The 13,904-nt window shown below is 45.0% G+C and overlaps 1 protein-coding gene across 1 annotated transcript in view; it reads left to right on the top strand.

Moving 5' to 3' along the window:
* The window catches only part of COL22A1 (collagen type XXII alpha 1 chain), a 227,247-nt gene that overhangs the window by 117,138 nt on the left and 96,205 nt on the right, over positions 1–13,904 (top strand). The window contains exons 16-19 of the mRNA XM_015620160.2: positions 2,092–2,145; positions 4,244–4,288; positions 8,692–8,745; positions 9,974–10,027. Of these exons, the coding sequence (XP_015475646.1) occupies positions 2,092–2,145; positions 4,244–4,288; positions 8,692–8,745; positions 9,974–10,027 (207 nt within the window). The remainder of the gene's footprint in view (positions 1–2,091; positions 2,146–4,243; positions 4,289–8,691; positions 8,746–9,973; positions 10,028–13,904) is intronic.

The following is a 13,904-nucleotide window of genomic DNA, read 5'->3' as shown; positions in this document are numbered from 1 at the left end:
GAATTCAGTCCAAATAGTTACAGAAATGGTCTCTGAGCCCATTAGGTTCATGTATAGGTTACAGGAATGAAATGGCCTTGGTATGTCATCCCTGGTTTTACTTCACAGTGATGTCTCCAGGGGAGATTGTTCCCAGCTCAGTGTCTTCAGCATAAAACTGTAGGGTTTGGAGTGAGTTTTTTCTTTTTCCTCAAACTTGAGGGTAAACGTCTTTGTTCTCCAAGAATGATGTGTGATTTTGCTGGTTACAATCTGGACACAAAGAAGAGTTATCAAAGTCAGCCTTGTGCTGAGGTGTTGGAGCTTCTGGTTACAGATGTCTTGGTAGCCTGAGACAGCAAGAAATATTCACTGCTCAGTGGGGAGAACTCCCACATAAATATGGTTAATTTAAATGGAATAAATGGGTCCAGAGAAAAATGGCCATATCTCAGATTGTTCATTGTACAGTGTTATAGCAGAGAAATAAAATTTGGATTTTTGAGATCAGACCCTTTAGCCTGCAATATCCTTCAGCAAATACTCAACCTTTTCCTTTTTTTTCCTCCGCTGTATCTCTAATAAAAGGATAAAGAGGTTTTTTTGTGGTTGTCATTGCTGTGGCACAGACATAGCTATAGCATTCCCATCTGAACTGACAGTTATCTGCACTTAATAGAAAAAGCAGAGGGAGAGCAGAAAAAAAAAAAATCAATCCTTTGAAATAAAATGTATTAGGTAAGAGCTTCATTTTGACAAATTTCCTTCTTCCTTTCACAAGCTGTCGAAGGTCTCACGCTTCTCTGGTTTACCAGACATGATCTCAGCACAGGCCTTGAGTGGGTTCAGCACATCTCATCCAGACAAACCCAGTTTCTCTCTAACACTCTGCTGAGTGTTACAACCACGTTTTATGTAACAGGACTGAGTTGGACTTCTGTAATTTGGACAGCCTAGAGCAGGACTCTGTTTCTCTTGGGGTTTTGCCTAGACCTTGGTAGCAGTGTTTTTCTGCAGGCTGAAGGAGAGATTTAGGTGCATGCCTGCTGCTCTCCCTCTGATATTAGGAGACTTCCTGACCTTGCAGAGGTTCTCACGTCTGATCTCAGAGCCATCTTTGCTTGTGCTTGAACCCTACTCTTGTTAACCTGCATTGAGGAAAAAAAGCCTCAGTTCTGTTACTAATTAATTGCAAACACCTTGCATTTTTAATCTTATTATCTTTCTAATATGAAACTTCTATCAATACAAAATGTAGTAATTATTTTAAAAATATTTCACAATAATATCTCTATCTGTTTTGAAGCCTTATCCATTACAGCCACCCAATTAGTGTGAGACAGGAGTTAGACAGATGAGGGTGGTCGGAAAGGGGAAGTGATGTAAGTAAGAAAATAATCAGACAAATAGATGATATAAAATGTTAAACCAGTTCTCTAGGTTAATCTGCCAGGCCCAGGCTGTCTTCATGGGACAGCTCTGAGGGTTGAGCCTGTTCAGCTGATGATGCAGATAATTTCCAAGCATTGTAAGACACATTAAGGGCACACTGTGAATACTCTCCATTACAGTGTATCTTCTCCAGGGCGAGTCAGTGCAAAGGCAGCTGAAGGAATGATGAAATGTGCCTGACCCTCTTGCATTTTTTCTTATCAGTAAGAATAAGCATTGGAAAATTTAGTTCTGATCTGTTTCTTTGCATTTACTCTTCAAAACATACAACATTTTGAAGACTGTGGTCACTTTGCAGCAATGTATACCTTTGCTTTGCTCTATTAACCCTGTGTTCAGGAGCCCCAGCAGGCGTTGTGTGCAACAACTGACATTGCCAAACCTTCTGAAATAACCCCTAGAGTAACCTATATGGGACAGTTTGCCTTTGTAGGTTAAGTCTGAGAGCAGAAGGAGAAAACTTGTTAATATCTGAGGGGACAGAGGAAAATACTGGAGTGTCAGTCTGGGTAAGCAGTTGGAAAGTAAGACATTACTCCTGTATTAACACTGAGAGAGTCAAGAAGCCTCAATGTGAGCCTGCAAGAGCAACTAATTTTATTCTTGGTATTTTATATGAAAGAATTTCTGGTGGTTAACTGTATCTCAATTCCTTGCCAGGGATCCGAGGGAAAACAGGGTCCTCCAGGCATTAAAGGCTACGTAGGTGCACCGGTAAGTCATGGCTCTTGTTCAATTTCTAATGCTCTAGAAACTTTCTTTCCTTTTTCAGTGTGTTCTGCCCAGATACATTTTTTTTATTATGAAGCAGTCTATAGTCTGTCTGACCACTTACCTGCACTATGTTCAAGTGGTGAAATTTTCTTGACTTCACTGAGTTTCTTCTGTCTTCATTAAATGAGAACAGACCTGTAGCCAGTAGAGAGGTGTCAGCAGAAATTACCTGATTACTGAGATAGCAGCTGGTGATTTCTTGATGCTCCCACTGTAATGCAATTGCTTTGGTCTGTGATGATGCACCATTTATATGGTGCTTGAAAACTTCATCAGAACACCAAGAAAAAATACCACCTCTCAGCAAATTTTCAGTCACATTTTCAAAGCTCTCAGTGAATAGCCTTTGGGCTCAGGGACAAACCTGCATTGAATGAACAGACAGAAAGATCAAAATAAATTAGATTCTTTCCAGTTAGCACCTCTGTCTTGTGGTCTCAGCTTGGTAAAGCAGCCTTTTAACTGGTGTTGGAAAGGCTGTCTGGATTTTCTGAGATTTGATGACCCAGATGGGACTCACCTCCCATAGGCTGGGGGATGAAAGGATTCTGAGCTGTCCTGCCAAGAAGTACTTGGGGTACTGGTGGATGAGAAGTTATACATGAGCTGGCAGTGGGCACTCACAGCCCAAAAGCACCATGGGAAGCAGGTGAAGGAAATGATTCTGCTCCTCTGCTCTGTTCTGGTGAGACCCCACCTACAGTGTTGCATCCATCACTGGGCTCCCAGCACAGAAAAGATTCATGGACCTCTGAGAATGGGTCCAGAACAGGGCCATGGAAGTGCTGGGAAGTCTGTAGCAGCTCTCCTGTGAGATAAGGCTGAGAGATGAGGTTGCTCAGTCTGCAGAAGGCTCTGAGGAGATCTTAATGTGGCCTTCCAATATTTAAAAGATGCCAAACCTTTTAATGAGGACATTAAAAGGTTGTGATAGGACAAGGGATAATGGTTTTAAAGTAAAAGGGGTTAGATTTAGGTTGGATATAAGGCAGCAAGTTTTTACTATGAGAATGGTGAGACTCTGGAACAGAGTCTGGCGAGATGGTGGATGCCCCATTCTTGGAAACATTCAAGGCCAGCTTGGACTGGGCTCTGAGCAACCTGCTCCAGTATAAAATAGCCCTGCCCATTTAGATGATTATACATAATCATCCTGAGGGCCAAATATACCCAGGCATGGAGCTTTCATTAGCTTGGAGGTAAAACTCCACTATAGTGCGAAGTAAACTGAAGTTTAAATTATTACAGCAAGAAGCACTATATGCTTTGGCAGTTTTAGAGAGGTCCCTACTGTCTGAGCCTATTTGTCTCTCTACAGCTATTAGCTGATTGCTCAGTTTCTACAATACAGGTAAGGTATTTACATACACACAGGGTGTTTGCTGAGCCAAGTGAAGCTGAAATCCCCTTGTGCCCATTGAGTCGATTGTGCTAGTGCCACATCAAACCGAGCTCCAGCAATGTTTCTGGTGTAGCTGGGAGGAGATGAATTATGCAGTCCTGAGGAACACTGGCATTGGATTCACAGCACAAAAATGTGCTGGGCCCCCAGGACAGAATTCATCTAACCTTTGCCAGTTCTCAAAACTACCTGCTGTCTGTCTGGCTACTGCATCCAAACCCACCAGGAACGGTAATTCTTGCTTGTTTATGCAATAGGTTTTCTCATCAGTATTGTCCTTTATCAAAGTTCTCATTGTTTACAAGAAACTTGAAAAATGCAGAGCATTGGTTTCCAGACCATCTGCAGCTGTGGTGTGTTCCCTGTCCCTGCACTCTGCTGTTGGCAGGAGGGTCGTGTGTCTGCAGGCAATATAATATTACAGATGTTCTTGGGCTCACAAGCGGTCCCTGCTCTGTGAGTCTGCTTAGATCATGCCTGCAGCCAACTCTGAGGACTGGCAACACAGAAAATGTCCTTGAGGTTCACTTGAATAGATTGTGCAGATGTGCACACTGATTTCGTGACTAATTAGAGGAGGTAACTATGCCTCTACTTGGATTTAGCTTTCTAATCTTTGTCTATTTTTATTTTTAGGGTCTACAAGGAGAAAGAGGAGAAAAGGGAACACGAGGAGACAAGGTATTTCTGCTGCATGCTAGGAAAAACCAGGCTTTTCCTTTGTCCATCAGGTGAGGTGGAGTACCAGGCCAGCAGCTCTGGAGAGGGATGGAGTTTCCTCACTGTGCTGAATTTCCAAGTGCTCTCCACCTCCCACGGGTGTGCTGGAGGGCTCTCAGGATCTATGCTGTCTACTAAGCACACATTTAGGGACTTCTTGTGTGTATGTAGCTAGGGATGGAGGAAAGAGAGGAGGAGAAGAGTGGAGGCTGCCAGTGTGGAGACCTGAAGGGGTGTCCACATTGTGTACACAACCTGAGAGCTGAGAATGGTCACTGACTTCCATGACCATGTCTGCATCCAGCATTTTCCCATCTCATTCCAGTTTTCCATATCAGACAACTTCCTGTGTTTCTTTCTTCTCCCATCTCCATAAACTCACTAGTAGTAAGCACCTTTACTATTCCAAAGGCCTCAACCAAATGGAGTTGCTTCCCAGTTCCATGATCTCTCCTGACCGTCAAGAGCTGTTTCAGAGTACAGGTCACTCTGGGATTTGAACCATGTTTGTGGATTGAGGAAAAGACTAAATGCTTATTATACCTGGAATGGGCATTTAAAAGGAAAGCTGGACAGGCACAAAGCCTTAGTTATTTCAGTTTTCTCATTGTGTTCAGAGCAACCACAGATGTGCACCCACTTCTGCCTGCAGACCTGCTTGGCAGTGCTCAGGGCCCCCCAAAAATGTTCTGTTTTGCTTATGACTCAAACTGGTCCTGACCCAGGTTTATCTCAAGGAGGGTCTGGCAGCTTTGCCTGTGTTTGTGTAAAGGAGGGAGTCACCATCTTCCCAGCATAGCTCTGTTCCCGTTTCTCAGTCTCCATCTTCTTCTGGAGAGGAAACTCAGTAATTAACACCAAATTTCTGCCTACTGGGAAAAATTATCAGTAGACCCTTAGTGTGAGATATTGTTTCTCTTTGCCAACGTTCTTTCTGCTGTTTATGATAAAGTACCCATGATCATATTTTGTATTACCTATCCTCATTATTGCAGCTAGAGTAAATGACTGGATTGTACTTTATCTTTGTCATGTTTTCCCTTCAGCCCTTTGCAGAACTGGATAGGTGTCCTGTGTCTAGCCAGTACCTCTGCTGCTTTTCCAGAGCCAACATTGTCTAATCTGCTGGAATATTTGGCTCCTAGAAGAAAATCCATCTTTCTGACATCATTGTGATGGGAGAGGAAGCTGGAGCTGTGTGTGGGCAGGCAACTAAATAGGGGAAGATTAAAGTAGGGAAGAAATGAATTATGTTTTGTTTCATTAGAAGGATCTGTACAATTAGAAGTGCCCCCCCAATCCTTTTTGGTTTTCTTTTTTTTTCCTGAAGCAGCCAAATCTCTGCTACAACAATTGTGCTTAGATTTTTTTCCAGGTTTTAATGACAGTCTCAGTGCACCCACTGCCAGTGCTTTAACTTTTACCAGTCAGTACGACTGTGAAAACAGTGGGCGTCAATTTGGTGGGCCAAATATTTTCTTGTCTGCTCTTCAGTCTGTAACCTGAATACTGACTCCTACACAACCTGTGTTTCTTTGTGCCTGAAGAGAAAAGGGGTTATAGTGTCAGATGGGAGCACTAGTTCCTGCACTGAGTATTGTTTTATCAATTCCTCTCCCTTACTACCAAAAAAGCCCTTAGTATCCCATCCATCTTGCTGCATTATTCACATATCCTGGGACCTCGGATGTAAATGTTGAGGTTTTATAGTGAGGTTCTCAAATCCAGTAGTATGGGTTACACCTGCACTTTTGGAAAAGCACTGCACCACATGAGGGTTATCCCATGCCCTTTTCCATCCACTGAGCTCTTTGTAGACCCCAGGACAGACCCCAGAGATAAATATGATGCACTGCCCTGCTAACAGGAGCATGAGATTCTTGGCATTCTAATTTAGGCATGTCCAGCAGTTCAGTGTGACAAAGGGCATTGCTTTTGCTGCATAATCCGGTGTCCATCCTGTAAAACCTTGTCTGTTTTATTGAGAAGGGATTGTGTAAGAAGGCAGCAGGACTGGTCTGCTGCTGCCAGATCCCTATGCAGTGGGGCTTTTTTTCTCCTCCAGCCTTTCCAGGGCCCTACAGACTGCTGGGTAATCATTTTTCCAACAAATCATTAAATTTTCTAAATGGTAGGGGTCAGAGAGCAGCACTGAAGTTTTGGCAGAATTGTCATTTCCCCTAGTTGCTTGTGAATCTTCACCATTTTGTTCCACTGGTTAAAAGAAGAAAAAACAGTAGAACACAGGGAAAATAAATGAAATCTTAAAGTGAGAATCTGAGAATGAAACATTAATGTGTTTGTTCTCTCTGTTGCAAGAAAAGTACCTTTCACTGAGTAGCTTATTTAAAGAATGGAAAAATAATAAAAAATATTTATAATGACAGTTTTTTCTGAAGAAACAGTAGAAAACACAATCGTTTGGAAGGTTTTCAAACAGATTTTTTTTGTTGTTGTTGTTGTTTTTGCTTGTATAAATAATATATTTGCCTTTCCCAGCACCAATTGGTAGCAGTAAGAACATTGACACTTTTCTGTTTTGGCAGCTAAACCAGCATGTGTGAAGTACTCATTGCTGCAGTGTATTGATGTTAAAAATTCTCCTGGGAACACACTGCACATTTTCTCAGCAATATACCAGGCTGTTGCTTGCTGAAAGTCTTAAATTCAGGATGTTTGTAGTTCAGGCATTGCAAAAGAAAGCATTAATGTGGAAGCTATCACATCCAAAGCAAGTGGATCTGGGTGTCTGACACTGGTTTTCAGCTGTTTTCTGGAGGACAACAGTCTCTCTAATTTCATTTCCTGAATGCACAATTTGAAATAATATTTATGTTAGAAGATTGATTGACTTTCTAAGGAGGAAAAATAAATAGTGATTAGCAGATCCATTTCTGACTTAGCAACAGTATCATTTACAAAAAAAGCTAATTAAATCCAGTGTGGGTTTGCAGGTAATAACAATGGTCTAACAGAGTTTAAGATATATAAAACCACCACAAAAATAGCATAAAACTACTAGTTTTCTGTCACTGCTTGTACTTGTAGAATTTGACACATTAACACTGGCATTGTGTGTGTGTTTGATAGTTTATATTCAACTGTGTGCAAAGGATCCTAACAAAATCTGTTTCATTTTTCAGAGGTTTAAGGACTTAAGAGAGTACAAGAAACTCCCTGTTTCTAAGAGTTTTTAAACTGAAGAGATTGAATGGTCAAAGTTCACACTCAGTGGGAGAACAGTGCAGTTCAGCAGAAGTATGCAACTGATCCAGTTTTTACCAAGAACTTCAATTATAAAATATGAAACATGTTGAGCTTGAATATGGAAGAACAATAGACATCAGGGCCAGAATTCAAAATTATCCTGTAAACAGAATCCCCCAAAGCAGAAGATGACACTGAGAAGGGGAAGCTGCAGAATGTTTCATACACATAAGACAACAAATTGCAGTTATGGACTGGGGACAGCTGATCAAGGAGCCATCTTGTGGAAGGGGGGTTGGTGTAAACATTTTCCTGGGATTTAAACACAAGAATAGTCTAAAAAAACATGAAAACATATTCCTGCTCAAAGTTAGCCTCAGGTGTATTGAGTTTCATGCACCTAGCTACAATGAAGATGTGGAAAAATTGGACACTGCACAAAGGGGAGCAATAAAAATGATCAGAGGACTGACAAACATGCCCATGAAGAAAAGTTTAAAATATTATGGTTGTTTACTCTAGAGAAGTTTGAAAGGGGAGTTTTGTAAATCTTCAAATACAGAACAGGTCATAGTAAAGATGAAGGAAACACTCCCCTCTGTGGGGCATTAGGGAAAGACTTACTAATCTGGAAGTTCTGCCAAAAGAAAATCAGGTTTAGGTGCAGCAGGAAAAACCCGTATCTTCAAGTAATAAAATTAGTGAAATACATTGCATATGGACACATTGTGGACTGTCCAGCTCTGGAGACATACAGGAAAAAAAAAATTGTTCCCCCAGGTTACAGAAAAGAAAGGTGAAAAATCAAAGATTTTTCTTTACTGGGTAAAACTGACCTATTGCTGGACTGCTTTCTTGTTTTTGTAAGAGCTGTTCTGTGCTGACATTCTCCTGGAGCACACTGTACAGTTTACACAAACCCACCTCAGCAGGCAGAGGAAGGATGCCAACATGGAAAGCACACACCTGCTTCTGGTTGCAGCAACTTTTCATGGTACAGATGTAGGAACTTCAGCTGTTTTCTGGACTATTTCCTGGGTCTGGCTGGAATTTCTCCCCTTTTTCATTACTCCTGGAGCCGATAATATGAACATCACCTTCAGGGCAGTGACCTAAACAGTATAGAATTATAGTGGTTCTTTCTCTTTGTTTTCCAGGGAGACAGAGGCTTGGATGGATTCCCTGGAAAGCCAGGTGTGGAGGGAAAACAGGTATGTGGCAAATACTCAATTACTGGAAGTGTTTCTTTGGAGAGAGTGGAAGTTGACCCTAAAACTGAGACTTATCTTGGGTGGTTGCTGAATCACGACAGTACCCAATCAAGTCCCTATTCCAAAGATCTTTGTTGGCACAGTTGTTTTTTTTTTGTTTGTTTGCTTTTAAAACTAAACTAGAATGCAACTTACAGGAAATGCCAGTCCTTTAAATATGATAGCTCAAATATTTGTCTTAATTTTCATTAAATACATAAGAAAGCACTCAGAAAAATTCAGTTGTTTAAGCCCACAATAGGAAAGGAAGAAAACTGGATTTAATATATTTGGTTTGTTTTCAATAAAAAAAGCTTGGAATTATTTACATTTTTTAAAGAAAACAGAAAATTGCCTGGAAGATGAGTACATTTCTGCTGATCAGACACATACTGCTTTGTCTAAAAATGCTCTCTGTAGGTTCCACAGGACTGTTTTCATTACCCAGGGAATGATACCTAATGAGAGGCATCCTTTCCTTCCAAGGACCTTCTGGTCTAAATAGCAAAGGACAGAATAAGAAGCAGAGGCCAGAAGTGATTTGCCAAAAGCCATGCAGCTAATCACTGCCACACTTGAACCTGATGCCTCCAGGGTGCAGCATCTGCATCCTGCTTTGTTCCTCAGCCACAGTTTACCTTGTACCAAGAAGTGTGTGTCTAGTTAGTGTTTATCAGTATCCTTGCAAGATGGATAAAGAACTAGTTTATACTTGCAGCAAATGTAGATGAAGTAGGAAATGGCAGAGGAATGTGTAGATGGATCCTGTTTGTTTACTACTTCAAAGGAACAATTTCTCCAAATGAAACCCTGTTACAGAAGTTGGGTTTTCTGATGTATTTATTCCTTTTTCATGTCTAGACACTTAGAAGGGGGTAAATCTTCATGCCTGAATTTTATACTAAATTTTCTGTTTGACACAGATATATCACTGAACTGCAGTTCTTCTGAATCAGCTGAAGTTAGATTGGTGTTACTGTGTTATTGTGGTTGCTGTGAAATCTCCATTGTTATTCTCTTTCCTCTGTGCACCAAAGTCAAAGCAGCCTCACGTGTTCTATTAATTCCTCCCCTGTGCAACAGGACATCACTGTTTGTGCTGCCAATACCTGCAGCCTTGTTTCTCCCACACTTTAGAAACAAAGAGTTTTCTCTCAATTTTGCCTCTTTATATTTTATATTTTTATAGGGTCCTCCTGGCAGCCCTGGCCCTCCTGGTACTAGTGGGACCAAAGGAGACAAGGTAAGTTGGGATGGGATGCACACAGTAGATTTAGAAACACATTTGTTAATTCTTCCTTGGGCCCTCTGCCGGAAATATCAGGGCTGTTGATACTTATATTGTACTAATATTTCTCTCATTTGTATAGAACAAAAGCTTATATATCTTTAAAATGTTTCACTTTTCTGACATGGCTTCAGTCTGAAATGGGTGTGAGTGTTAAAATTAGTTTGGTTATGGCTCCTCTGGTCTTAGTTCAATGCTCATAGTGAAAGTAGAAGGAAATAGAGTGTAGTTGGGGTCAGGAAATCTTCCTCATCTAAGAAATGTGGGTAGGAATGTCAATATGTTTGTGTAGAAGCTGTTTCTCTGACCCAGGAGATGTAGAATTGACTCAAAAAGTTACAAAATTCCTCTGAGCTTCATAACTGCAAAAAAAATACTCACTGCTCTCAGCAGCAATTTTGACCTTGTTGTTTTTCAGAGTTGTTAAAACTATTCAAGGTAGACTTATGTTTTCTCCTCTCTTAGAGATGATGCTGTGATTTTGGTATTTCCAACCCAGTTCTTTGGCAGGAGTGGAAAGGCATGGCCATTTCTGGATTTCTTTCTCATTTTCTCCTCTGGACTATCCAAGAATGCAGAGATTGGAAGCAATGCCCATTATTCTCTTCCATCAGTAGTGATCAGACCTGAGTACATAATACTTCATCCATATTTCAAAACCAGCTGCAACTACTGCTTCCAGAAGATGTTTATCTCCTTGGTCTGATATTTTTAGAGTGGCTGGTGTATGTCTCTACAACTTCTTACATAATTTTAAGTATTTCTAGAATAGACCTGTTTGGATGGGGCCACCTGATCCAGTGTGTGGCATGACAGCTCAAGGCACAGGTTAGGAACCAGGTATTTTGGACAGACTGGATTGATGGGCTAAGGTCAGTAGTATCAGGTTCAACAAGCAAAGTTCTGGCTTGTAAACTCTGGCCACCAAAACAATCCCCTGCAGTGCTCCAGGCTGGGGACAGAGTGGCTGGAAAGCTGTCCAGCAGGAAAGGCTCTGGGGGTGCTGGCTGACAGCAGCTGAAGGTGAGCTGGTGTGTGCCCAGCTGGCGTGTGGGTAAGGGGCCTGGTGGCCTCCTGGCCTTCTGTTATCAGGAACAGTGTGGCCAGCAGGACCAGGGCAGTGATTGTCCCTCTGTGCTGGGCCCTGGGGAGGCCACACCTGGAGTCCTGTGTGCAGATGTGTGGCCCTGGTAAAATGAGATTAGGGAAGGACACCTCGGACCAAATTAAGATGCCAACGAGACCATCTTCCAAAGTCAACAACAGGGATTTAATTTAATAATAAATGGGAGGAAGAGAGATAGAAAGGAATAAAGAGGAGGGTGAGAAGGGAAGGGGGGGCAGAGGGGATGGGAGACAAATAAGACAGAAGACAGTCCGATGTGCTTGGTTCCAGCAGTGTCCCATTGGTCCTTCCTCACCAAGCGCTTGTCTGCACTGGGAGGCTCCGTGGTTCATGTGGAGGTGGGGGCTGAAGTCGTTCTTCTGGGGTTAACAATTTCGTCCAGTCCATGCTGCAGGTATCCATGGAGGCATTTTCTTCTTTTCCATATGAAAGGAGGATGGGAATACCTACCTTTGCCTGCAATGCTGAGGCCCAAGGATAATTTCTCAGCTCCTAAAGCGGCCTGAGGGCTGTGTGGGAAGGCACCCCGCCAATGCAGCACGGGCTGACAATCAGCTTGTATCGGGTTTTCCAAGGCAGTGCTGTCATCCTTCCTCAAGCGGCTATCGCTGACCAGGCTCCCTTGCTGTTTTCTTGTAAGTACGGGGCTGGCACCGGCACCAGGACTTACCTTTGGCAGGTGATGGCCTCAGGCTCAGCAGTCATGTCTAGGGATCCGCCTGGTTCTGGCTCTGGGCTCAGTCCTCTCGCTGCCCCCGGAGGCAGCTGAAGGAGAAGAGCCAGCGCAGAGCCCGCCGGGCCGTCTTGGCGATGGAGCGCCATGGCCGTGGGGCCGGGGGCTGCGGGACGGCTGCGCTGCCGGCGGGGCAAGCAGGAGCGCTGCGTGCCAGGGGCTGGGCAGGCAGCGGGCAAGCCCCTGCCGGCTCCCCAGCCCTGCGGGGCTCTTCCTGGGGAGGGGCGGCCTGGGCACAGCCAGCCTCAAGCCATGCTGCGCCGGCCTCCTCCGCAGGATCGGCAGGCGAGGCACAAACCGCAAACATCTTTGTGTGTTCCGGCAGTGCCGTGGGAAGAGGCTGGCTGTGCCCCTCGTCGCAGGGATCGCTGTCCAGAGGAGAAACTTCTGGCTCTGCTCCCGCATCTTGCAGTGGGAGAGACAACGCGCTCTCTGACTCGCTGTCCCTCTCTCCTGCAGTGTCTGTGTCAGGGAGCTCTTCTTCCTCCCACTTGGCCAGTAGCTGGTCTAGGCGAGCGTCCCTGGATGGGGCGTCCTTGTTGTTTAAGAGAGACCACAGCTCTTCATACCGGTCGGGGGGCACGAGCTGTGCGTAGTTTTCGGTCTCTCCTGCAGAGTCTTTGGTCCAGCCACAAAGACTGTGTGGCACCGAGGGGCTTTCTTGATGCAGGGAGGAGAGGATGTCTTCCTCCAACTTCTCCAGCTCCTCTGCGTCGATATTCAGAGGATGCTTTGAAGCATCCTCAGGCCCCGTGCACAGCAGCTTGCCATGTGCAGTTTGCTCGGGCAGCTGATGAGCTCCCCTCTCCTCACAGGGGCTTCCAGATGAGGGAGAGGCTGTGAAGTCTGAGCTTACCTCAGGCTCTGATGTGGGCAAAAGCTTGCTGTCTCCCTCATCCCAGGGATCTTTGTCCCGGGTAGAAGATCCTGCCTCTCCCTGTTTCTCTTTCAATAGGGCAAGCAACGTGCCCTGTGGGTCGCTGGCCTCCTCTCCTGCAGCCTCTGTTACTGGGAGCTCTTCCTCCTCCCAGTTTGACTCTTTTGGAGGAGTGTCCCAGGACTGGGAGTTGTCAGAGACAGACTGCTGCTCTGACAACTGGGCAGGAGACAGGAGCTTAGAGAATTTTCCTGTCTCTCCCGTGGTATCTTTGGTCAAGCCAGGAGCACTGGGCACCGCCTGGTGCTGTGAATGTGCATCCTGGCTGACGCTTGACTGCTCCTGGGTGCAGGTGGACCTGGTAGATGTGTCTTCATACAGGCACAGGGCAAGGCCTCTAAGCAGGTCTGCATAGATGTTGCCACTGTGCTGTTCCTGCACCTCAGTGAGCTCCTCCATCTTGCTGTGCCCCAGGTGCTTCCAGTCAGGCTGGGTCCCTGTGCAGAGCGACATGCCCCCTGCACATCGCAGGGGTGGCAGGCGATGGCCCTGCCTTGCCGCTGACCCTCGCCAGAGCCTTTCAGCTGAGCTGTCCAGGGAAGGTGTTCCCCGGGCCCTGTGAGCAGCCACAGTGCCCCATGGAGAAGGTGGCACTCGGTGGCTGCTGGCCACAGGGCCCATGGACCACGCTCTGCCTCTGGGATAAGCCCCAGAGGCTGCTGGGGCTGCTGGCAGAGGGGGCAGCTTGACCCTTGCCGAGGCCGCTCTTGGCATTTCAGAGCTGAGCCGGCACGGAGGTGTCACTGTCAATGGAGGGCCATGGAGCGGCGGCAAGTCTGACACGGACAACCTTTTTGGCCGTGTGACTGTGCCGCTGCGGGGCAGTGAATGCCTGCCCTCCAGGCTGTCCTTCTGAGGACACCTCCATGAGGTGTTCTTTGTCACCTGTGTGAGGTGTCCTGTGAATCTGTCCCCATGGAGGGGCACGATGGTCACCCATGTGACCTCCGCTGCTGCCTGCGGCGGCCTCTGAGGCACCTGTGGGAAGCAGGAAGAGGCGTGGGATGGAGGCGGCTGTGCGGACACGCTGTCCCCC

The sequence above is a fragment of the Parus major genome, chromosome 2, assembly GCF_001522545.3.
Source record: "Parus major isolate Abel chromosome 2, Parus_major1.1, whole genome shotgun sequence".
NCBI classification, from domain to species: domain Eukaryota; kingdom Metazoa; phylum Chordata; class Aves; order Passeriformes; family Paridae; genus Parus; species Parus major.
Note: the sequence above shows the minus strand (reverse complement) of the source record. Positions and strands in the feature narration are given on the sequence as shown.